Source organism: Perca fluviatilis, chromosome 16, assembly GCF_010015445.1.
Source record: "Perca fluviatilis chromosome 16, GENO_Pfluv_1.0, whole genome shotgun sequence".
NCBI lineage: Eukaryota > Metazoa > Chordata > Actinopteri > Perciformes > Percidae > Perca > Perca fluviatilis.
The window spans coordinates 8,719,911-8,746,831 of record NC_053127.1 but is presented as its reverse complement, the minus strand read 5'-3'; the positions used below and the strand labels follow the sequence as shown (position 1 = coordinate 8,746,831).

The 26,921-nt window shown below is 39.7% G+C and overlaps 1 protein-coding gene across 4 annotated transcripts; it reads right to left on the bottom strand.

Annotated features, from left to right (window-relative positions):
• Positions 1-874: 874 nt before the first annotated feature.
• On the bottom strand, positions 875-25,793 carry ap2b1 (adaptor related protein complex 2 subunit beta 1). Of its 4 annotated transcripts, none has more exons than XM_039777142.1 (22): positions 25,652-25,793; positions 23,858-23,912; positions 23,663-23,768; positions 22,452-22,587; positions 20,869-21,114; positions 20,261-20,451; positions 18,626-18,847; positions 17,520-17,640; positions 16,818-16,913; positions 15,710-15,825; positions 15,134-15,299; positions 13,488-13,586; positions 12,268-12,527; positions 11,272-11,464; positions 10,505-10,546; positions 8,744-8,896; positions 8,000-8,145; positions 7,500-7,629; positions 6,961-7,045; positions 5,740-5,826; positions 4,460-4,614; positions 875-3,400 (listed from the first exon to the last, which is right to left on the bottom strand). In XM_039777142.1, the coding sequence occupies exons 2-22, from the start codon at positions 23,892-23,894 to the stop codon at positions 3,326-3,328; spliced, it is 2,862 nt and encodes a 953-aa protein (XP_039633076.1). In that variant the 5' UTR covers positions 23,895-23,912; positions 25,652-25,793; the 3' UTR covers positions 875-3,325. The 4 variants fall into 4 exon arrangements, with proteins under 4 accessions (XP_039633076.1, XP_039633077.1, XP_039633078.1 ...); XM_039777143.1 differs by having other exon boundaries at positions 23,858-23,930; positions 25,652-25,773; XM_039777144.1 differs by lacking the exon at positions 10,505-10,546.
• Between the last annotated feature and the right edge of the window lie 1,128 nt (positions 25,794-26,921).

The window sequence follows — 26,921 nt, the reverse complement described above, 5'->3', positions numbered from 1 at the left end:
TTGATTTTAAGTGGTGGTATCGCACTATTTGGTGCAACACCGCCACCCAGTGGTGTAGTCTAATGTATTGTAGTGGGTATACTGTACTGTATATTGGCCAGAATCTGCCTTTGGGGGAGGGGGACATATCATAGTGTGTGTGTGTGTGTGTGTGTGTGTGTGTGTGTGGGGGTAAATCAACGACTTCTTATCCTGTGTTCGGATACACCAATTTACGGTGGAAATCCCTTTATTTAGCGTGAAGAAGAAAAAACATGACAATTCAAATTATATCAAAACTATAATGGAAAGTATGTTGTTGTGGGTCATTGAGCTTTTTTAAGTGGGTATATGGAAATCCTGGAGCTGTCTTAGTGGGTATATTACTGCGTATACCTGCGTATCACATAGACCACCACTGCAGCCACTACCTGGTGTGGAGGGTGAACCAGAATATCTTGTACAGTGGTTCGCAAACTTTTCCACATCAAGGACCCCTAAAAGTGACGCAAATTAGACCATGGCCCCCCATTTGATAAGGTCTCGTCACAATCATCGGATAGGCTTTTTGCTTTTAGATGTTTTATTACAGAAAGGGTTTGAAACCAGTGCCCAAAATAGTCATACATTGTTATAGTGTTATTTACGGATGGAATTACAGTGAAAAGAAATTATTCCTTTTTGCTGGGGAGCCCCTGGAACCCCCCTTAACGACCCCCAGGGAACCACTGATCCGAGTATTTACAATATTAAAAATAAAAGAGCTGTTCGATCATTTAATAGTCAACGTGTCCAAATTGCACCAAATTCAACACTGCACGCACTTGGGTCCCCCAAGCAAAACACCCGCCTCTACCATCATAGCGGTAGGATATGAACACACAGTGATGCATCATGTTTTTGACATTTTAATGACATAAGATGTGGTACTGTGACAATAACAAATCATTTACAACAGGGCTACAGTAATGATGCTAGGAATAAGATAGCTCTCACCATACTTTCTGTATTGCTGGCAAAAGTTGTGGATATACCTCTATGTGTGGGAGTGCTGGAGACAACGCCGCTCAAAAAAAAAAAAATGAAACATGAGATCTACAACAGAGACATGAAGTTGGGAGAATCATTTTTAAATGGAGCAAAGCCACAGCCTAAATGAAAAAAAAAGGATAAAATGGACAGTGGGTTCATGCAGGCACATAAATGTATTTTTACATTACCATGTAGGAAAATAGTGTCACCAACACAACTGTTACGCTGAAAGGGCCTTTTCTGTTGAATAGATAGAAGTAAGGCTTCATTTCCTTTTCAGGGTAATACCAAAACATTTTAATTTATTAGCTACATAAACTACACCATCACTGGACTACACTTTACTCGCCCAACTCTGGGCCTTAGGGCGTATGCACCCTATGATCTATAGCACACACAAAGCCAACATTAGGAGATTATATTGACACTAGGGTGTTAAAACACAAGCTTGGCATTTAATTTGCGTGACTGCTTGGTCCTGTGTGATTGGTCCACCTGACTTGCCACAGGTTTAGACTGGCTTGACAACAATGGCATGAAAATTACAGAAACAACACTGGTATGAAAAGAAAAGGCGACACCATTTAAAGCACATTACAGAATGGAAGCTACAGCCACAATAAAGCCGGTTAAAAAAGGAAACAGCAGAGGTAGATGCACAATAAATAGGAATGACAATATAGGTGCGTAAAGCCATGTGAAACGATGTGGTTGCAGTAAACGGGGCTATTACAAAAAGAAATACATGTGAAATGAACTAGCAAATGTTCTTAAAACAGAGTGGCACTGCTGTGTGAGCACGTAATCAGTGGCTGCTGTGGTTTGTGTAGTGGTTCCAAACTCATAAGTGAACACTTTTCAAATTTGAAAACAATGGCAACCTTGCAATTTAAACAGGAATTAAAGAAATGTACTGTGCGTTACTTGCAGTCAGAAGCGTCTTGACCGTCTGTTTTACTGACATTCTGTGTTCCTCCACTTAAACAAGCCTGCAGAAACCTCACCACACTGGATGCATTTTTTTTTTATTGTTGTTCTAACATGACTTTATAATCACGTAAATATTTGCTCTTTTATGCCAAAACCGTTCCATTGAAGCTTCTTCGCATGGCATTTCACAATTGATTGCTTTTTGCATTTAGAATGCTCTTGTGCATCCTAGTCACCTGTTTTTACGATTTGTTTTAAAATTTGAGCATTAAAAACATTGAAAAGAAAAAAAGCTAAATATTCCTAAGACATTCACGTCAACTGAGGTAAAAAAAAAGGTGGAGTGTTAAAGACAGCGTGTGCTGAAAGCGGATTAAGACCTTTGCGCGACCTGCTTCTGTGTTTTACCACCTGTGACGTAGCTGTCTCCAGATGGACCACAAAAGGCAAGAGACAGGCAGGAAAGTGTGAGTAACATAATTCACAGGAGGGAAGCAGCAATAAAATGCCAGGATTTAGTAGTTACATTAGAGTTCCTGGTGCTCTTTTCTTTTTCCAACGTTTTGGAATGTCATTTGAAGTTAGTTTTTTTTCCAATTACTGCACAGTTTCATACTTAGGGAGGAAAAAGTATTTTCTATCTACACACTGCACACATTTTAAGTAATGCCATTAAATACAAGACGCTGTGTTAAAGTCATGACAGGAAAAACAGGAGTACATATGCTGCTCAATGTGATTTATAATGTTGGTTAATTTAGCATGTCGCTAGAAATAAGCTATAACCTGCTGCAGGACAGACGTAAGTAGCTTCTGACGATCACATTGTTGGTTTCGACTCTTCACAAACATTAAAAGGCAAAAAGGAACAAATCAACCCTGGTATTATTCTGTAGGTGCAACTGAAGCAAAGTCAATATCAAAAATAAATCAAAACCAAAAAAGGAGTGTGAGCCATACAGCGTTCAAAATAAAAATCAATGGCTTCATGGAAACTGGGGAGATTTGTTTTCACTCATCACAGGTTCACCATCAGTCACATCTTTACAACATTTAGAGACACTGAGTTAGGGATGGAATGGCAGACAAGTTTTCACTGGGAGGTGAAAATCAAAATGGGGAGTTGAATAAGTGGATTCAATAACGCTTTCCACTGCCAAAACGAAGGAAACGTCAACCGTGTTCGTACTGTTCAACTTATCCAGTATAACATTTTGCCTGGTTGGTCTCTTCAGAGGAAAAACACTCCCAATGTTCCAAATTATTGAGTATCATTTACTGTTTGGGTTCCTTTGTTTTGGCAGTTAGCTGCAAATGGCAGAAAAGGATAAAACACTGCAGTTTGTTGTCAGGATTAAGCAGAGTTGCAAAGTGTGAGAGCAGGTCAGTTCTTCAGCACAGCGTCGTACGTCTGGTACACGTACTGAGAAACCTCGGGGGCCCGACACTTGAGGGACAGCTGTGTGGAAACGGAGAGGGAACACACAGTTACCACGGAGAGACACCTTTTACTCATACATACGGCCAAGATGCTGTTTTAACCCTCCTGTTGTCTTCGGGTCAAATTTGACCCGTTTTTAAAAAGTACCCACGTCAGAAATTTGGGTTTCTTTCAACAAAAATTGTCAAAGAAACTAACGCGGATGGTTCCATACAACCATTACTCTTCACAGGTTAAATAAATGATCAGTTCCCTACCTTTATTGAATTTGGGTGTTTTAAATTAATTTTAAAGCATTTGGGAAAAAAAGTGACAAAAATGTTGGAAAAAGCTTTAAAAAAAAAAAACATTTAAATTTTTGTTTTTAAATAATAAAAAGACAAAAACGTCGGAAATAGTGACAAAAAACCTGGGGGGAAAAAATCTACAAAAACATCAAATAGTGACAAGTGTCGAAAAAGAACAACAAAAGGTTGGAAAAATATAAATTTCATTTAAAATTTTGACACAGAAAAAACAAAAGGTTGCTGGTCGACAGGAAGACAACACAAGGGTTAAGAGCCTAATCAAACCAGTAGAACAGGGGTAAACGGCAATGATCGACTGCTCCTTTCACACATTTTAATTAGTTTGTAGTCGGTGCCTTTCTCAAGAGAACCCATGGGTCATTAGGGCTGTCCAACACAATTTGAACTACCATTCAAAAGTCAATATTTGATCCAAAAATGATCTGTCCAAATTCAGTGTGCAAAAGGATGTGTCTTTTACTCCAGGGAAATAAATGCGTTAAATACAAAGAAATGACCAAAGAAAAGCCCATACTATTGTCTATACTTTTGGTAAAATTAAATTAAAATCAATCCCTAAAGTTTTCAAGACCTTGAAGTTCTTCTTTTCATTTTATTTTCTATGCCTTTCTGACCGACTGACCTGCATCGGAATTCCAAAAGTAAACCTTGAAGGTGTTGCCTGGACTTTTTCCACCGATAACGTGCCAACAGTTGGACGTCAGACAAACATTAAGCACAGCTGAAGGCCCAAAAGTAAAAGCTGAGTGCAAATGGTTGAATGCTCTACCGTGTAGTTGGGGTTGCCGGGCTGAATGCGGAGCTCAGCCAAGATCCAGATGCCGTTGGTTAGCTTGAGGGACTGGTAGAGCATATCCTGGCCTTCTACGTTTCTCTTGGCAATGGTGAAGATGTTGTTATTCTGCAGCTTCCCTGATACTGTGTCTGCAAGACCAGAACCGAGGTCAAGTAATTAACACCTGAATTACCGAACAAATAGAAACCACATGAAACACACACACACACACACACACACACACACACACACACACACACACACACACTCACTAAAGGCACTAACACTAGTGTACACACACGAGCTAATGCACACTCTACTATTGGCAAAAAGGGTTATCAGGGAATTGACGGTTAATTAGCTCTAAGAGGATTGCAATTAACTATGACTGGAAACCCTTCAGATGTCCGTGAACCTGGCCAGGTATTCTACAACACCGGGCCCGCTAAGAACAACCACCATGGGTTGTTGGCCGTCCTGCTGCCAGGATAATAGTGGCTCAATTATGGGCGAGTTGTAAGTGTCCTACAGAGGAAATGTCCCAAGATAGGCATGTGGGAGGAGAAAGAAAACACAGAGAGAAGAGTGAGGTCTTTGGATGAGTTGTAGCTGGCAACACAGCTGGGAGACGTGACATCTGATGACATTTTTTTTTTTCTTCCCATTTTCATGTTTATTTGAACAACAGGGACAGATGCTGCGACATAGACATTTGTGCAACAAATCTCCAATGTGTACAGCATCACAGCATTGATAGCTATTGCTGGCGTCCAATGCCCGTCCCTAGAACTTAAAGTGACACTGCGGTAGAACTGCAAAAGATCTAAGATCTAGGCTTTATTGTAGATGGTGGTTGTGGTGGTGGTGGGGGATAATTTAGGCCAGAACTAAGAGTTATGATTATGCTTGTATGAAGCTTCACTGCAGCAATGAAAAAGATAGAAATGTTAAAAATGTATTTAAAGAGAAAGTAACAACCACTCCTATGGGAGCAGTGAAGGCACTACATTTCCTATGGAAAAAAACAACAACATTCTAATTAGTATTTTTTTCTACCAATTTGTATTAGTTATAACAGAGAAGAAAAACAACCGATGAGTCACCAATGCATTGAATAAAAGTACAGGTCCTCATAATATGGAGGAGATCAACTTTCAACAACTGATCAACTGTACTTATCCACCAGAGATATTTTCTCATCTGTTTTGAAAGAACAACAAGTTAGTAACATTGCTGTGCGACTGAGGACAACTTTATTCACAAGCGTGGCCTACCTGCATTTAGGTGGCATTCCTTTATCTGGTACTGTAGCTCATTTTCATTGGGGATGTCTTTCCAGGTAGCCAGGAACACCTGTCGCTCTGAAGAGGGGAGAAGAAAAAAAAAAGAGAAGAAGTATTCAGATCCTTTACTTAAGTAAAAGTACTAATACCACACTGTAAAAATACTCCGTTATAAGTAAAATTCCTGCATTGAAAATGTTACTTAAGTAAAACTATGTAAGGATCATCAGGAAAATGTACTTAAAGTATTAAAAATAAAAGTACTCTGTGCAGAAAAATCCTCCCATTTTAGAAACTGGAAACGATCCAAACAGTAGTGTTTTCAGCTGGACTTGGCCGTTATATTCTTTGGTAGTTTAATTTATAATAAAGCATCATATTTTATTAACAACGTGTTTTGTGTGCAAAAATCTTAATGTGTAAAGTAATTATTAACTAAAGCTGTCAGATGAATGTAGTGGAGTACAATAGTATAAAGTACAATATTTCCCTCTGAAATGTAGCGGAGTAGAAGTAGAACGTGGCATGAAAAAAAAAAAGACTCAAGTAAAGTCCAAGCAGTTCAAATTTGTACTTCAGTACAGTACTTGAGTAAATGTACTTCGTTACATTCCACCACTGCATGTATGTAGCCATCAAGTGCATATTAAAGACTCGGTTTACAGTGTCCTTGTTTTAAAATAGGCCAGAGGTCTGATATATGTATTCTAAATTTTATTTAGGATGGATTGTTTAATCTTGGTTTAACCAGATGTTCAAGTTTCAATTAAAACATTTTTTTAACCTGATATGAATGTTTAAATATGAGAATCCCAAATATATAGATTTTTGAAATTGCACAACTTAAAATTGAGGGTTTTAATTTACACAACATCAACTCAGATGGTTTTTCAATATTTCAGGACTGTAAATTCAGCGGTGTACATTAATGATTCAGCAGACATTCACCTACATAATTAGATTTTAAGTTGCTTATAACATTGAAATCTTTGCTTTCATAAATATAGCTCCTAAAGCCATCATGAAATGTCAGAGTGTCTTAAACTCTGCACGTCTATTTCATAAACCATTTCACATCCAATGGAAGTATAACTATAAATAAACACCTCCCGAGTAATGTTTTATCCCTGCTTTAAAGATCGTGGAAGATATTGTTTGTGGTGTGAAGACAGATGTGATGATGTTTTATAAAGTTGTGCGTCACAATCATACCCATTTTTCCATCCTCGACAAAGAATATGTTGAGAGGGATGAGTACGCTGAAGTAGAAGACATCGATGCTGTTCTTCACAGCCACCTGAGCACGAGAAAACAAAAGCGGGCGTGGGTCTTTGGGTTAGATAACTTAGCTTTAACAAGAAATGTTCCAACACTCTTTCTACTCGTCATGTTTGTTCTCTACGGCTGAGATGAGCGGGCGTTTAAAATTATCGTCATATTACTTCACGTGACAACAGAACCTACATAACATGCTCCGAAAAACACTGCAGAAAGACACAAGAGGACACACCACAAAAAGTACAAGTAATGGTCAGCCGCAGACGCTGATTAAAGGCGGACTTGAAACAAATGTTGGTCTGTACTAGAGCTGCAAAGATTAGTCGATTCAACGTTAAGTTGTCAACTATTAAATTAATCGACCAACTGTTTTGATAATCACTTAATGGCTTCGTTAGTTGCAGCCCTAGTCTGTACATTTTTATATGTGTTGCACTGCTGATCAAATGTCTGGTGAGTGAGTTGTTCTGTACCTGCAGATTATTGAGTGGGTCCATCTTCATGACTGGCCCAATGGTGTTGATAGGCAGAGACACCTCGATAGTCTGGCTGGGCATCAGCGGAGTGTGAACAGGCAGAGGACTGGTAGGGATCATCCCAAAACTACATGTAGGAAACAAACGAAAATCGAACATGGGTGGCATTCAGTACGTGTATTAAGCAATAATACAGTATATACACTCCGTTTCCAATTCATGAGGTACACCTTGGTAAAAGACTAATACAGCAGCTCTACTGGTAAAAAATGTGAACGGTACCCAACCCTACTGTTGGTTCAAAACAACAATGGCAGACGTGAAAGACAGACGGTTCATCCAATCACCTGCCAGGTATTTTTTTGAAAGTGCCTGCCCTTTTCCAAACAATTTCCAATGATGTCTTCTCAGATGGTTCTGTGTAACAAACCATTTGGCACGTTAGGTTAGTTATAACGTAGTCCAACCCGAGTTTTTCCGTGCGTCATCTCACTGACCTGTTCTTGTTGAACTGGACAGCGAAGTCGGTCATGTGTTGCAGGGCCTTGTTGGTGAAGGTCATGTCCATGTACATGTGGCCCTGGCGGCGAGAGAAGGTTCCAGAGATCTCCAGTCCCTTGGCTTTCACTGCAGGCAGCCACACCTGGGATAACCGTACCAGTGTAATCAATTCTACAGATAGCATATAAACTGCAGTTCAAAGGTTTGTAATCTCCTGCCACAAAAGCTTGCTTGGGTCCAGTCAGGTGGCAACATGTTGCTTAGGCAAAGCTCTTCTTCAAACTTCACAATAGAAACAAAAGGTTAGCACCGGTGGGCTTCAATAACGATCGAGGATCACTTATGCTTTTCTGGACAGGAAAACTAATTCAACATCCAAATTCCAACAGTGTTCTCCCATCATGCAACACTGTGGAAATGAAAGTTTTAATTATTTTATTATTATTCTTTTGGGGCCGTAACTATTTCAAGTTTAAATAATACATTTGGTGTCTGAATTATGTTTTTTTTTTTATCTCTGTTAAAATAGTTATTATTGAAGGAAAGAATAAAACCATCAATTTAACATATGATTCATAACTCTTGAACGGTAGTGTATTTATTACACTTTTAAACCACGTGTAACACTGCCCGACCGTGAAAGGTCTCACATTACTTTGTAGCTTTGTAATTTATTGTGTGAATGAACTGAATGCGTGCTATTGATTATTCAAGTGAATTCTGAAGATGTGTGAACTCACGGCTTTTGGGGCAATATAGCCTCCAGTGGTGTTGGCCATGCCTGTGGAAAGCTCAAACAAGTCGCTAAGGCCACTGCTGACAGCTTGAGGAGCTGGTGTAGGGGACGGAGCAAACGTACTGGGGACAGATGAGGGGATGAAGTTCTGGCCCACCTAAAGCAATAACAACAACAAAACACACACACACACACACACTCTAAGTTACCAAAATTGTAGTACGCATCACTGGCAACTCGACAATTTGCTATAAACCTACAAAGAGAAGCACACAGACAATCTTAAGTCATGCCAAAAGAAAGAAACAATAAAAAAAATACAGCAAGCATTAAGCCAAAGCTCTTATGACAGAGTGTGAAAGTGTGAAATGTGAGATGAATTTAAAAGGAGCCTACATTTGGTTTGTGTGTTTTAGCCCATTAATTACAAAGCTACAATGAAAATAATGACCACTGTCCCAATCATACGATTGTGTTTTACATTTTTGAAAGTTATAACTGCAAACTTTTCAGATCAGTTAGCACTTGCAGAAAGAAAAACTACTGAACTACTATGGTTTAGAAAGTCGTCAACATGTAAGTATACATAGAAAGAAGTAAATTGCACGGATGGGAGAAACATCATGCAAGCAACTCTGTTACAGCTGAGTGACAGGTTTGTTCATTCATCCAGATGTAACTAAAATTAACACCTGGCAGTTGTACGCCTCCACCAACCAGTCAAGTTGCAGTTTACGTCCATGTCTGTCCAGACTCATAATAATATATGTAGTGAAGACTTCGAAGGATTTTAATAAAAAGGTATTAAGCGTATTTCTGGCAAAACATGGATGATTCACACCAGGGATGTTAATAATTAACCATTCATTTTGACTGATTAATACAACAAACGAGCCTTGTGGAAGGGTGAACTGGGACTGCTGGTTAACGGTTAATAATCCGTTAACGAGAGTCGGCCATCGCTCAGAAGAAAAAATCTAAATTAGCATCCCTACTTCACACACACATCTTCAACCCAGCAGCACAGGAGATCTATACGATCGCCACAGTTTCAAGGTGGACACCCAAGATTAGTGGCACTAATTCAGTACCCGACCAAATGTGAAATATGCTCACAATCTCCACTCCAATAACCCAAGTAAATGGCAAATAATGGCTGGTTTTTTGCAGATCATCATGATGTCACAATGAGGTTGACCTTTGGCCTTTTGGGTATAAATATCACTTCATCATCTTATCCTATTAGACATCTGTGTGAAACTTTGTCATAATTAGCGTATGAATTCTTTAGTTATGGCCAAAAACGTGCTATGTGAGGTCACAGTGAGCTTTACATTTTGACCTACTAAATCTAAATCATCATCCTTGAGTCCAAGTGGACGTTTGAGCAAAATTTGAAGAAATTCCCTCCAGGGGTTCCCGAGATATCGCGTTCATAACCCGAAAACAAAACAAAAAGCTTTGTATTGATATCTGAGTGAGAACTGTCAATCATCGATTGTAGCAGGTTTATTGATGGCTTATCCAGACCAAGATGAGTGCAAATTAAAATTGTGGGGTGGTTTTTTCAGGACAGAAAATGGGCTAAAACATGCAAAACATCAGCATGGTCTTCTAACCGAAAATATATAAGTGTATGAGACAGAGGAGCCAAGTTTAAAAAAAATCTTGGTGAAAAGTTGAAGAAGTTGGTGTGAGAGTGTGGTGGGTTAAATTCAGCGAGCATGCAGACAGGCAGACTGCCAAACAGAAGGGCTTGACTTACTGCTGGACTTCCCCCAACACCGCCGCCCAGGTCTCCCCCCAGCTACAGGAGAGAAGAGAGGCCCCCAAAGAGAGCATCCAAACATCACACACACACAAACCAAACACACAAACAAAGACAGAGACAGAGACTTTCTTAGCAACCGCAGCCCATCAAGAGGAACCCCTTACTTTCTGGGAAAATAGCAACTGGGCATGGTAGGTTAGACATTAAAACGAGACTTCAAAATGTGCCAGAAGGTTATGAAGGAGTCCAGTTATTCCAGCAGCTTAAAGAAGTGGAAAAGTGACCATCAACAGAGGAAAACTACAACAAGGTTTAATGTAGCTTTGCTGGGAAAATAATCATGTTCACTACATGTTAACGTACCTAATTTATTCAGGATTTTTAAACATTTCAAAATTATTTGAAGTATATTTTTAGTTTACAGAGCTAAAATCATTGAGCAATTTTAATTACAAGCAACATTATAACCCTGAGTAGGTGTAATTTCAGCAAAATTTCATTTGAAAATAAGATATTGACTGTTATAAGATTAAAAGTCTTGAGCCATGAGTACATGCAAGACAAAATATTGGCATTTACCGCTTTCTAAAAATATATAAAATATATTAATATATAAATATAAAACAATGCATTTAATAACGGCTGCAGAGATTCTGTGGTGTGGCGGATCAATCATGGAATCACGGATCAATCAGCGGATTTTCAACCAATCAGTGTGTGTGTGTGTGTGTGTATATGTGTGTGTGTGTGTTCAAGCTCACCAAACTGTCCAGGCCTCCTCCCAGAAGGTCCACCGCCCCCATCTGCATGGAGGAGACCTGGGGCACATTGACTGGAGGGCCCAGGTCCAGGTTCAGCAGGTCACCCAGCAGGTCCCCCTGGCTGGGGATCACATGTGGCTGGTCCATGGCAGCTGCTGGCCCGCTGCTCACTGGGCTCTCACCTGTATCAATGCTATCACAGGAGAAAACAGTAGTACTGGTAAGGGTTTGAGATTAACTGGTATGGCTAAAAATAGCCACAAATACTTTCAAAAAATTGGGTTTAATATTATGAAGAGCTTAAGGGATACAACTTTAAAAAGTGTCTATTTTAGAGACTTTAAAGACACTTTCAAACCAAGGCCAGCAACACCATTCTGCAAAGCACTGTAGGTTGTTCTCATCTTTGCTTGGTACATTTTGTCCCCTTGTGCTACATCGTTGTGCTCCCGTTGGATTGGTTTGCCCTCTTATGCCCCCATAATGTGCAAAAACAGAAATTTTAATATATTCAAACATATGTGTTCTTTTTAATCGGCCTTTTTCTTTTGAATTATTATTTAACAAGACAAGCCTGTGGACATTCACTGACTAAGTGAAACCTATTATCCACAATTTCCTGTCAATATACAGCACTGGATCTTTTTAAATATCAGTGAGATACTGTATGGGGCAATATGTTCAGGGTGTTGGGCAATTCCCTGTTCTCTAGAACATTTTGTAAAACATAACATGTACTGTGAAATATGGACTGGATTGTTCTGAGTCTACATATATCGTATGGTGGACTGCATTCCCAACTTGATGAGTTTAGGCCATGCAACATTGCTCATGAGCATAAAACTGGTGTTTGGGCACATATACAGTACAGTCTGTTTGTCTTTGTGTTGCCTTCTCAATTGTCACATGCATGACATATTAGTTTAGTAATATATCTGCATGACAATGTTTACGAATAATGAGAAGGCTGATGAGCAAAAATGCCTTTATATTGACCTGCTGTGCTGCACAGGAAGGTGTTTCCGGTGGATTCCGTGGCTGCCCTCGACGAAGGCGCTGGGGGGCTTGTGATAGACAGAGGCCAGGGAGCCAATGTGGCAGATGAGCTCGTCCAGTAGGGTGGGCTCAATCAGGTCTGTCTCCTCTGAGATCAGGGGCTTTTCTGACAACACCACCTCCTTGGCAGTCACAGGGTCGGTGGACAACAGGCGCCAGTAAATGTAGCCCCTGTCACGCAGGTCAGGGTTGTCAGAGTCCTGCAGAGGAGCAGAGAGAGAAACACACGTGCTGTAAACTACATTTACTTCACTCATTTATTTATTTTAGTAATTAGATCTTACAGGTGGACTAGCTGTTACTATAGTAGTAACAGAGCCTGACATCCGGCACATGTCAGGCTCTGTCCCTCACCTTCCGCTCTCTGCGCGTTGCCGTTCGCAAACTCTGTTCGCTACGGAAAACAACAACAAACTTCACGAGCTAGCCAGCTGAAAAGGGAAAGTTTTAAATAAAATTTGGATCGTGCAACAAGGCAGGCCTGCTTGGTTCTTTCAGTAAATGATTGAATTTGGGGTGGCAGTAGCTCAGTCTGTAGGGAGATGGGTCGGGAACCGGAGGGTCACTGGTTCAAGTCCCCATAGGGACCAAAGTATGGTGGTGGTGGACCGGTTACTGGAGAGGTGCCAATTCACCTCCTGGGCTCTTGAGCAAGGCACCCAACCCCCAAGTGCTCGGGGCATGGACATCGCTCCATTAGTGCATGTATAGGTACTGAGCATGTGTGTGTATTTCAGGTGTGTAATGTGTATTCTAACAACAGAATGAAAACATTCTAGGACTGATTGGTGGGATCATTGTCGACAAAGTACACATAGTGATACAAGGTAAGAGCAAATAACGTTTAACCATGTATCCAGCTAATTTACATAGCTCACGTTACTGTATTGTGTGAAATTAACTTAATGTAATATTCTATTTGGCGTTTTCTTTTGCGGGGTGCAAACGGTCCACCAAAACAAGTTCCTTCCCGACTCTGTTTTGCAGAGCCAGCGTCGCTGCGTCCGGATTAGGGCCGTCTATGACGTTTGTGATTGGTTTAAAGAAATGCAAACAACCCAGAGCAGAAAAGAAAACATGCTACATTATCCAGCAGTAAATAAATAAATCATCAAACCGGTGTAAAACTACACTTCCACAGAATAAAAGACGACACTCACCTGAGTGGCCAGGCTCAGGACCTGCTGTACCAACTCCTGAGTCTCCGACGGCTTCTTAAGGAACAGCTTGACAATGGCAGTCAGAAGAGTGAGCTGGACCTGTAAATTAATTATATGTATATTTTTTATTTTCTATTCTGGCACATTTCTATTATAATATTATAGTTATATTATAACTAATATATAGTTATATTACTGTATTTTCAGTGTTCCAATGCCTCCAAAAGTCCATTTCTCATCCTCGCAGTGGGAGTTGGAAACAACCAAACAGAGCAATGTGTGTGTGTGTGTGTGTGTGTGTGTGGGGGGGGGGATGTCCACGCTGTTATGGTTGCCATGAAGGCATTTCCACATGCAGCTGATAGCAACAATTACGGAAACGAAAGCATCTCGAAAGCATTCAGGAAAACTGAATGCTTAACTGTGTGCACAACACAATGACATGAATGGTTTCAGTCACTGGTAGTTTAGTTTGAATTCTTAGTGCTTAACAGGGCATGATTGGGAAAAAAAAAGAAGTTTACAGAACAACCTCTTGTTCAACTTTGACCTAACATACTTTCAGTAGTTTTATGCTTGTTTTCCTATGTATAATGAGGTATTATTACTATATTATAATTATTATGCTATGACTAAATAAAGTGTGCTCACTCTTACCTCCAATAAAGTGGTTTAGAGAATCTGGCAGCTAAACTGTTGGCTTGTTTACAATCTGTCTGAAAGTACGCTGTGGTGGAATATTCAGCTTACGAATCCATGCTATGCAAGTTGAAACAGTGGTCTTATTCAGGTCAGTGTCCAACATATCCTCATAACCTTTCCAGGCAGAGGAGTACTTAAACGTTGTACCTCCATAGATTCAGGGAATCTAGGCAGCTGCATGATAAGGGAATGTTTTGTTTCAGGACCGTCTCCTTTTGGAGATCGGTGAGCCTGCCACACTTCCCAGAGAGAGAGATAGGCTGAACTAGGCTCCAGCATATGTGTTTTAGCCGCCTGCAATATCTTTGTTTACATTAAAGGTTCAGCTAAACTTAACGTCTCCAGCATGAGTTTAAATACACCTTCAGGAGGACAGGAACTTTAGAGAGTTGGGATGGACGCTATACTGTGTGATCCTAAATTCTCCTCAATTAAGTGTTCATTAAATACTTCTGTGTAAGTCATCAATCAAAGTCTCCCAAACTTTCTTCACATATGTGAAATGAGTTTTTCCTTCACGTCCGCGACCTAAGAAATTAGCTTGACGAGCACAAGGTTATCATAAGTGATTGAAACCATGTGCACATCATTCATGAAAATACAAAAATAGTTAAATAAACAGGAATTATTATTATCCTATCAATACAATTCTAAGATGGTCCTGGAAGATGGATGGAACTCAACAGAGATGAATTAATCTCAAATTCTACAACATTCAACCCTACCAACAAAATACACCTTTCTGGACAGCTGCAGAATTTGACAAACTCTTTGCATCTTACAACCTGTGTATTTGCTGAACTTGATGTCAGTAACGGTTTAAGATTCTGTATCTCACGTTGTATGTTTTGTATTTTGTTAAAAAATTGTTAATCACAAAAAAAAAAAAAAATAAAAATAGATACTGTATCTCAGTTAATTGCTAGTAAAATGAATGGACCCACCTGGGTGCTCTCATCGTGGAAGCCCTCGAGGAAGCTCTCCAGCAGCTCGTCAGCGTTGTCGATCCTCTCGGCGTACTCGCCAACAATCCAGATCATGGCAGCACGGGCATCGGGCTCATCCAGAGAGTCCAGATTCTCACACAGTGTGGCAATGATGCTTTCATACCTGAAGAACAGTATCTCAATGGTCAGAATGAAACTTTACTGCAGGCATACAGAGGTCAGCATCTTTAGGAGTGCTGTAAATGTGATTGCTGGTCAAAAACCATAGACTGTATATAAAGATGGATGATGCGTCCCCACTTCCTCCCACTGTTCAAAAGTGAAGCCAAAATATCCCGGATACGGGCACCGCCATCTTGTAAATTTCCCGTCCATACACCCGCCCGACCAATCACGAGTCAATCCCAGCTGGCAGTTATGCCGCTTTACACCATTTTTATTGCATCAAATAACTTAATAAAACTAAAATGAACACTAGAACAAACATCCGAGTGCTCAGGACAACTTAAAAGGACAGAAACATCTTTGGGGATAAAATGATTTGATGTGTACAGGGTTCAGTGGGAGACATACTTGTTGGGGTACTTGCGGAAGATGTCCCTGATGACCACAATAGCCTCCTGAACCACGTAGTTGACCTTGGTCTGGATCAGGTCCAGCAGGGTGCTGACACAGCGCTCAGCTGATTGCTGAAGGGGGAACAGGAAAGTAAAAGTTAGTAACGACTCATAACATGACTTGTCATTGCAATTTGTTTGCTGTGGCTCGAAGTATTGTTACATGCAGAAGAGATTGGAGAATGAATCAGTCAACTGAAGTGGGTTATGAAAGCTGAAGCTACAATCCATAACATCAAACTTACACTAGGGCCGCAACTAACGATTCATTTCCTTGTCGATTCATCGGTCGATTCATTTCTGGATTAATCGATTAGTTGTTTGGTCTTTAAAATGTGAGAAAATGGTGAAAAATGTCGAACAGCGTATCCCAAAGCTCAAGAGGACGTGCTCACATGTCTTGTTTTGTCCACAACTCAAAAGTTATTCAGTTTACTGTCACAGAGGAGTGAAGACACTTTTAAGAGTTTTAAGAAGCTGGAATTAGAGAACTTTTTTTACTCAAACTGGTTAATCGATTATCAGAATAGTTAATAAATAAAAACTAAATATTTCGCGATAAATTAAATAGTTGATAACTAATCAATAAATATTTGCAGCTCTATAGAAGTATGTGATGAACCAAATCGTAGTCTAGAAAATATTCACTTTTAAAAGGAGCTGGAATCAAAAAAATGACCCAAACCAATTAATCAATTATCAAAATAGTTGCTGATTAATTTAATAGTTGACAACTAATCGATTAATCTTTGCAGCTCTAAACTTAAGCTAAAATGATATGTTTAAAAAAAAAAAAAAAACTTTCAAGTCTAGATGCTCTAAATCTGCAATAAAAATGTCACAACCTGATAAATGTAATTTGAATAATGAACGGAGGGCACCGGCACCATCAATCAGGACAGAGGAGACAAAAAGAGCAGCGCTTGTCCCTCCCTCATCACCACCACCACTGAGGTGCCCTTGAGCAAGGCCCTTAACCCCAGCCGCTCCAGTGGAGCTGATCAGAGGCTACTTCACCAGTATTCTGATATTACTATCACAATGAAGTACTATGCATTTCTTACCTCCACTTTGATGGCGCAGCGTCCGATGGCTCGTACAGCCTTGCGCACAAAGTCAACATCCACCTCGGTGGCGTATTCCTTCAGTTCAGCCAGCACCTGAGAGTGACAGACAACGGCAGTGAAATGTACCGCATGTGTACACAATACAACGCCACACACACATATTTAACAGCTTTTTTTTCAGTTGTGATTACATTTTATTGATTTAGTTCCAGTTTGATGTTTTTATTGATGTTGGCGCGTCCACATGATACAAGCCTTCAGTGATCGGCTTCAGTGACCCCCCCAACACAATCTCCTGAACATAGTCATACTGAGAACTACAGAGAGAGTTGTGTGGAGCTGATAGTCTTAATTAGCTTTGTAGCAACTCATATGGCGATGGCTGGAATGTAACGGACGTTCATTAATATCAAAAAGTGACGCACAAAAGCTTTAATATATTTATGTAGTTTACTTCAATTCCGTACACGTAGTGGAATGTATACAAAAGGCACAATGATGAAAAACCCATATTGTTTTTTTTGAGTACTAAAAGACCAAATACCATCCTGAAATTCATTATATTTCACTCCCTCCAATCATGTACACATACAATTACATTTGCTACTATAAAACATAATTGTTAAAGGGAGCAAACCCCTATGTAGCAAAAGTATCCTCCCAACAAAGACCCTATGTAGTTGTGTCCTATACTGGTACCTGGGCAATGTTTGCCTGAGAGGCCAAGCGGATCATGATGTCCAGTTTCTCCAGTTTCACGTAGATAGGGTCGTTGTACTTGACAAAGAACACCTTGATCTCCTGCTTCAGGATCTCAGGCCTGCACACAATGCAACACATTACACATCAGACAGTGGGAAGACCTGATCCAAAAGAGTCACAGAGGAAGCCTGAATATATGACAATGTTTTGTCTTTATCAAAATTACATCTGAAAAAAAAAACATTTTCTATTCAAAGACGAGACATTTACACACATTTACAACAGCAGATGTTCCCTTTGAGTGGAGCACTACCGGCTCTTACTGTTGGAGAGTGTTGTATTATGGGTTGTTTGTAGCCCTCATGCTGCTAGGCTAGCAACGCTTCAACTGCTGAGAGTCTAGATAGCCCAGTTACCCAAAAATAATATTATGTTAGAAAGCAGTGAGCCCAAAACAACAGCCTGAACATGCTAACAGTCAGAGAAAATCGTTCCGAAGACCAACAGCTTCTAGAAGATTGACAGGAGTGTTTGAGTAATTGACAGAAAAATATATAAAGAAAAGCCGATTAGCAGAGCTTTTATTCAGCTGTAGGACCAGGATATCCCCACACAGCTAAATCCACTGGTTAATGATGCTTTTTTTAAAGATAGCAACACAGTAGAGCTGGGCTATATATCGCTATTATATTGATATTGTAATATGAGACTTGATATCGTCTTAGATTTTGGTTTAGATTTGGACTTTGGATTTGATTCCTGGTTTTAAAGGCTGCATTACAGTAAAGTGATGTCATTTTCTGAACTTACCAGACTGTTGTAACTGTTCTATTATTTGCCTTTACCCACTTAGTCATTATCTCCACATTACTGATGATTATTTATCTAAAATCTCACTGTGTAAATATTTTGTGAAAGCATCAATAGTCAACACTACAATATCGTTACGGTATCGATATCGAGGTATTTGGTCAACAATATCGTGATTTTTGATTTTCTCCATATCGCCCAGCTCTACAACACAGTATATCATGGGCAGCAGCAACATGGAGTCGACTGCAGCAGAGAAAACAAGCCAGCATCTGCGGTTTGTGATCACGCACCTTTTCTGGACGATGAGGTTGATGTTCCTCAGAGCCACGTACTGGACCTCAGGCTCTCCGGAGAGTAAGGTGACCAGCGGCGGGGATAGCTTCTTCAGCAAGGTGTTGTAGTAGTCGGAGTCCTTGGGCAACAGCTCCAAGAACTTCATCAGCACCTTGACAGCTGACAGCACCACTGCTGAGTTGGCGTGAGACAGCCGGGGAGTGACGCGCTCACAGATGCTTTTAAAAGGGACGGAGGGAAGAGAAGGTGAGAGTCAGTAAGGGACATGGAGGGTAACAATCTGAATCCCTCACTCTGACATCTCTCCATTAGTGCATGTACAGGTTCTGAGCATGTGTGTGTAATTCAGACCTGTGTGTAATAACAGAGTGAAAATATTGGAATTTCCCCTTGCAGGATTAATAAAGTATAAATTATTATTATTATTATTAAAGTACGAGTGTCAACATTTAAAAAGAGAAAGTGGTGTAGGGTGTGTATTGGTCTTATGTCTGCTCTAAACAGTTTTAACTTTCATCATTCTTCATTAGTAGGGATGTAACGATACACCCATCTCACGATTCAATGTGAGTCAGGATCTTAAGTTCACTATACGATTTTTTTCAACAGAATGAAATGACTTTTATTTAAATAAACTGTGCAAAACAGCAGATGTGTCCTTTTATCAAAAGCAAATGAAATAATATTTTATGTTAAATAACAAAAAATAAATGAAAAATGTGAGATTAAAGAAAGGCTTGTTTATTGCTAAGGCCATATGGTTACATTTAAATTATTTATTTAAAATGTAAAAACAATAACTTATAAGAACAACTTTTATTACCAGTAATTTGCTGTTAAAACGACAAAAAGAAGAAACACTAGATGGCAGAAGGGTATGTTACAACAACATTGAACGCAACACAAGTCCTGTCTCTGTTGGTTACAGCGGCAGTGTCATCGCTGTCTCAAAGCTAGTCACAAGCGAGTCTCCTCTGTGTCTTTAGCTGCAGACTGTTGTGACGTTACGTCCCGGTTTTGGAGTCCTTTCCAGTGAAATGCAGTCACACTTTACACCATCTAGCTTTCAGCATTTTAACCGTGTTTAAGCCAGCTAACGTTACTAGCTAACGGCAGGCTAACATTACTTACCTGCTGTGTAATGTTAGCTAGCGTCATGCCCTGGGCTGTTTAAAAATTGCATCGCGGTTCATTTTTTATCTCAACCGGTTGTGAGCTTTACACATTTAAATCAATTTTAACCGATTCACGATGCATCGTTACATCCCTATTCTTTAGTATCAGAAATGAACTAGTAAACTACAACATGTAAAATATTTTCCCTTTTAAATACTTAATAGCCTATGTACATTTTTGGGGGGAGTCCCGGGGTTTAGGGGTTGACCACGAACCACAAAGTCCCTGTTTGGAGTCTGGCTGGAGACTTCAGTCGCATCTCTCTTTCTCTCCCTCATTTCCTTTCATCTCTCTACTGGCACTATCCAATGAAGGCATAACATGTGTATGGTGTATGTCTGGTTTTGTGATGTTTAAATAAAAAAGGAGTAAAAAAAAAAAAAAAAAGAAGAAGTCGATGTGGCGGCCAATCGGCACAAGCCTACATTCCATACTTAAGTAGGAGCGATTGTTACCTTTGGGCCTCGCGCTCGTCCTTGGGGTTGTAGTTGGACAAGCAGTCCAGGATGAAGATCTGTCCCCACTCCGTGCACTCGTTGAGGGCCGTCAGCAGCTTGTTGATGTTCTGCGGGTTGAGGTCCAGCAGGTTGCTGTTGGGGTGAGACTCGCTGATCTCAGACAGGGCAGCGACGGCATTGGCCACAACCTAAAGGACGGAGGCGTTTAGTGATACCTCTGTAGCTATTATGCTATTTGGACTCATCAACAACTTCACTGTAAATACAACATTTCTTTAAAAGTGACTATATGTAACTTTTGAATTGTTCTGAAGCTCTGTCATTTTTCATACAATAGTCTTAAATGACCTGTAACAACAAACGAGACTAACAGTGAAAAGAACGCCATTTATACAGTATATAGTTTTTAGTAAGGCCTCCTCCCGGGTTTCATTTTTCCCCCGGAGTCACAGAATGACTTGTGGCAGGTAGACGGCGCTACAGTTGTTGTGTTGAACATTGAACAACAGATATACATGACATATATACTCTGTTTCCATGGCTGTTTGGGCATGAAGTCAAAACATACGAAAACAAGGCTCAGGTTGAAAAGAACCAAGACCTACCATGGGATTTGAGTCAGCAATGAGATCTCTCAGGGAGTCCAGGAAGCCCTGGTCCTCCACCATCTGGGCATTGATGTCATGAAGTTTAGCCACACAAACAGCCGCCGTCTTCCTGACGTATGGGTCCTCATCCTTCAGGCACTTCCTCAGCGGCTCACACAGGTACTCTGTGATCTTGTCCACCCGGATGCAGCCCATGGTACGGACGGCCAGAGCCCGGATCAGAGGGTTGGGGTCCTCACAGTCCTGGAGGGAGACAAGAAAGGCAGTCGTGATGGGAAATTCCATAACTTCCATAACATAAGTCAGAGCAAATCTAAGACCTTAAATGTATCCTTTTGTATATTTATTACAAACTTCCAGCTGATTAACGTCTGATCGTAGTACCCAACATAGTTTTCACAGAGGACGGCCAATTACTTCATGTCCTATGGTCCTGTGATAAGGTCCAGGGATACATGATAACCTATGTCGGATTGCAGGGACCCAGGTTCCATTCAGCCCAAGATTATTTGTTCTGGGAGATGTCTCAATCCTAAGGGGGATGGATAATCACATAAGAAGCTGGGTTTGATAAGAAGACTAGTTTAATAATAGCCTGGAATATTGTTACTGTGTCATCTTCTCTGGAGTTTTGTCTGGTGGGTGGTGATGACGAAAAGTTATGTATGTTGTTAAATATTGTCAATCACAACAACAACAAAAAAAGTTTTCAATACAGCTTGGCTTTGTGGAAGAAAAACAGCTTTAAAGAATATTATAATGTAATAACGATGTCAACACAAATGTGCATACTATCATACTCCTTTCCTAAACATGTTCATGCTATATCAATCACAATTTTATACATTTTTTACCCGACATCTCCAGAGCATGCAACTTCAAATTCATGACTTGTCTTGTGTGGAAAACACATCTTCAACAGCATGACAATTAAATAAAACTAAGGATTATTTTTATTATTGATTAATCTGTCATTTATCTTCTCCATTAATCGTTTGGTTTATAAAATGTGATAAAATAGCTGAAATGTTTGTTATAACTTTCCACAGCCCGAGGTGAATTTACCTAAATTCCTGTCTTGTCCGACCAACAGACAGAAACACATAAAATGTTTTGTTTACTGCCTGATATGACAAACTAAATTAGAGAAGCTGGAACCACTGATTTTATTGTCACTTTTACTTAAAGAAATAACTGAAACAATTTATTATCAACTTTCTGCTAATCCACATATTATCTTATCGTTGCAGCTCTGATGACTCTTTTCTGTGGGAACCGTGTGATGGGAAACTGTGGGAGTCACAGTCATGTCCACACTACAGCAGCTAAATATGAAAATCCATCTTTTCGTTCCCCAAAAACCGAGCTTTTCAAAAACGCTGTCCAGAATGGATAGATCTGAAAAAGCTGCTTTCTCATCTGAGTGTGGACAGGGAAAAATATAAACACCATTTTTTATTTAGATTTATCTGCCTAAGCGCACAGTACAGTATATGTAGTCATAGTTTCAGATACCTTGGCAGTATAATACCAAGTTGGAAAATGTTGAAAAAACAAATCAAGTTCATTCAGGGCCTTGCCTTGACGAAGCTGTTGACGGCCATGATGGCCATGTCAGGCTGGCTCTTGGCATAGTTCATTAAGTAGAGGTAGACCAACTTCTTCAGCTCCAGGTTGTCGGTCTGCATGCAGTTCACCACATCTGGGAACAAAGAACTGATAGCAAAGCAAGAGGACTCCATCAGTTTACAGTATGAGGCTTCAAGGCTGTCTCTTTCATCTTATGTTTAAATCGTGAGCAATGTGATAAACAAGTCACCCTAAAGGCCATTATAATCTCTCTCAGAGATACGTTCGGACGATCTGAAAGCTCAACCTTCTTCATTTGTGTTACTTTACAAAACAGTGTTCAGATTTGTTGCCCAGATGGGTAAAGGTGGGGAAATGTGAACTGTTTTCTCCACATTCCTTACATTCCTACATCCACCACCGTCTGTGTTTTCATCCCTTCTCACTTTTAGGAACCGTGTAATGCATTGCCACAAGGTTCTTCCATGCGTTTCCACCCTGTTGACTAATTTGCTTGACCAATTACAACTGAATGCACTGTCGGCAAGCCATGAGAGTTATTGGACCTTGTATTTAGTATCACTTCCTACCACTTACAGTTCCTGCAGTGCAAAAGGGCTAATTGAGGGTTAAATCGGTCGGCCTTCCACCTGTGGAACTGAATCGACAGATACTCACACAGTGATACAAGACGGTGAAAAATTATAAGCATGGTCAGTGACCACAATAATACCACTTGAGTATAGGGCTGCAACTAACGATTATTTTTAATGTCAATTAATCTGTCGATTATTTTCACAATTAATCGATTAGTTGTTTGGTCCATAAAATGTCAGAAAATTGTGAAAAATGTGGATCGGTGTTTCCAAAAGCCCAAGATGACGTCCTCAAATGTCTTGTTTTGTCTACAACTCAAAAGTTATTCAGTTTACTGTCACAGAGGAGTGAAGACACTTTTAAGAGTTTTAAGAAGCTGGAATTAGAGAACTTTTTTTACTCAAACTGGTTAATCGATTATCAAAATAGTTAATAAATAAAAACTAAATATTTGGCGATAAATTAAATAGTTGATAACTAATCAATAAATATTTGCAGCTCTATAGAAGTATGTGATGAACCAAATCGTAGTCTGGCCTCCCTTTATTTGCTGGACAAACCACACTCTGTTGATAGTTGACATAAATTCAGACAGTTCTACAAGAGTTTAGATTTCAATAAGTACCTGACATCCTTGCCAACTGTCATGGCAGCGATGACCTTCTTTACTGCCTCTCTTCTCTTCTCCTTCTTCTCATTGTTCAGCTCTGCCTTCAGTTCGAAGATCTCCCCTGTTAGATGAATCACCTTGAGTGTTGGCAGCAGCACAGTTTGAATTTACTGCCAGACACAGTTCAGCACCACCTCCTTCCTTACTCACCTTTTTTGTTTGTTGTGAAATATTTGGAGTCCGTCATGATTGTTGTCCTTTAGGTCTGTACAGAAGAAACACACTGCATCATGTCATCAGCAAAAACTGCATCAATGATTCCCTTTAAGCACCCACAGTTTCCCTTTCCACATACAATACGTTTAATAATTAAATGTCCATTTGTTTTTACTGTCTCTTCCACCCAGATCTGGTTTGTGACTATGTGTGACACAAGTTCAGTAATTTAATTTATCCGTGCTGCCTACAACGTTACCTGATTTGGCTGACATTTTTATATGATCTGTAATTTGTATACAGATTCAAATTGGATTGAGGCTGGATTTGTGGAAGAGCCTAACTAGCCTGCACAGAGCCCTGACCTCAGCCCCATCCAAGGCCTTTCCACCCATTATCAGTTCCTGACCTCACTAACGCTGTTGAAACTGAGTGGGAGCAATTTATTGCCAGCAGGTTCCACAATACTGTGAAAATCCTTCCCAGAGGAGTGGAGGCTGTTAGACTTAGACTTCTCTTTATTGATCCTTTTGGGATGACTCCCGCAAGGAAATTGGATTATCATTAGTATCATAGCAGCATATAAATCAGAATCAGAATACATTATTGATCTCCTTGTTAAGTTGCAGTTACTCACAGTCAGATTTAGGATTAAAAAAAAAAAATAGAGTAAGAAAAAACTAGTAAACAAGTGTATAAAGTAACACAGCTAAAGTACAAGACATACAAATGTAAGTTAACATAAAGCAAGATTAGGTTCAAAAGTGTATGTTGCTAAAACAAACATGAGTTTAGAATGACATATTCAACAATCACATATGGCTGAGAGAAATGGGCAGGTGTCCATCAGTGGTGGAATGTAACTAAGTACATTTACTCAAGCACTATTAAGTACAATTCTGAGGTAGTTGTACTTCACTTGAGTATTTCTACTTTAAGCTACTTTATACTTCTACTCCACTACTTGTATTTTACCACAATAGTTACTAGTTACTTCGCAGATTCAGATTATTAATGGAAAGACAAATCGATTAATACATAGTGACACCAGCTGCAACATTAGTGATGCTTACACATTAAATCATCACTAATTACAATCCAGTGACATATGCATTCTGCTGAAATGGGCCATTCTGCATAGTGAGTACTTTTACTTATGTGTTAATCAAATCCATTTAATTTGTTAAATAATTATAGTTAACCAATTAGCCATTAGCTTGGGCATTTTCGATAATGCGCTGGGCGTCATAACGTTTGACCTATAGACATATGGTTTGACCCATAAGATAATATGGTTTGACCAATAGAATATGGTTTGACCCTTAATACATCCATGGGTTTGTCCGTGGATGTATTATATTACCGGGTTCGAGACACAGAATATGGTTCACCCCCCTCAAACGTTCAAATTAACTCGAACCACAGCCTAACGTTAGCTTGCTGCATGCTAACGTTAACGTAAATGCACCAGTTTAGCTAACTGATCAGTGCTAACGCTAACGTTACCTCTGGACTGGCGATGCTAACTAGTTAACAACGAGAAACTAACGTTACAAACCCCATCAGCTGTGTTGTAACCAGCGTTTTCAGCCAGTCTTGTAGTGCTACAACATTAAATCTGACATCAAAACAGAAGAGTGAACAGCGGCCCAGTTTCCATTGCTGCTGACAGGGAGCTATGTTAACGTAATGTGAAGAGCTGCCCAGCTACCTAACTGTTCGCCACGAAACCACACACAAATAGCAACACCGTTATACAAATGGTAAACTGTGGAATATTTCAGATACCTGGTTAAGTGTATGTCAGCGGGGGAATGTTACGGAGGGTGCAAGACGCAGGTTGGTCCCTTGCCTGGTTGCAGGAAGATGGAGAATCGGGATTGTGATGGTACATTCGTTGTCATCGGAAACTCGACAACTTCCCTGTCGAGTTGATAGCACACCGAGGAAAATAGAATGAAGAAACAGGCATTTTCAAAACATACGTTATTGGTGCCAAGCCTGTGTACATGTATTTAATTGTAATGGAGCATCTTTGTTTTCAATAACTACCCGAAAATCAAACAGTTAATGCTATTTAATAATATTCAGGAGGACTAACATAATGTTTCCTATTATCATGTGGTGGGGCTAATCGGCAGATTTTATTTGCCTCTATGAATCTGCGACCTCTATCACTTATATATATATATATATATATATATATATATATATATATATATATATATATATATATATATATATATATATATAAGTTATAGATAGTGATAGATAGTGATATATATATTCATTGAGGGAAATAAAATCTGGATTTACCGGTACTTTCTTTTTTTAATGGAGACCAAAAACAAGGAAAACAAGCACGCACATTTAGATAAAAAAAAAAAAAAGCATCAGTCAACATCACTTAATAGGCTTTATTTTGTGAAATTCACTTCAGGGTGAAACAACATAGATATGACGTGTTATATAGTGGGACTTGCCATGACTGCCCTATGAACTTAAATAGAACTGGCACCAAAGTCTGGCACCAATGCACAATTCTAATCACGTTTTCCTTCTTTTATAGGTTCCCTGAACCATAACTGGATTTGTTGTGCCCATAGACTGTATATTAATATTAACAGTATGTGGTTGTGCCACAGACAAATTCTACCGGCCCGATGCTTAATAGACGGCTATACTCTATATGGTTAGACCTGCGATATCTACGCGGTCGTTGGTCACATCACACGCAGCAAGGTCACCAGGGGGCAATATGACACCACCCATTATCGACTGAATTTGGATGATGTGGACAGATCAATCAGATCAATCAGTTCAGTTGTCTTTTAAGTTCACACAAGTACATAAATCAGCGTACAGTAAGAGCTATCTCTAAATTGAGATTTGAGTTTTATATTTACATTTTTAGGCGTGACTGGTAACTGACCCACAATTTCCCACAGCATTGAATCTAGCACAAGAGGAAAGTCTTGGTTGGGATCACACAGTGACGTCCTGACTGACAGAGAGGAAACTAGAAGAGGGTTATAGCCACAGTGAACTGTCTGTGTGA

Excerpts from the sequence above, each read along its gene's own strand:
- ap2b1 (XM_039777142.1), bottom strand. The coding sequence starts at position 23,894 with ATGACGGACTCCAAATATTTCACAACAAACAAAAAAG. Across the intron at positions 13,587-15,133 it reads TCCACGATGAGAGCACCCAG|GTCCAGCTCACTCTTCTGAC; the intron begins GTGGGTCCATTC and ends ATTAATTTACAG. Across the intron at positions 8,897-10,504 it reads GTGTTGGGGGAAGTCCAGCA|GTGGGCCAGAACTTCATCCC; the intron begins GTAAGTCAAGCC and ends TTATTGCTTTAG.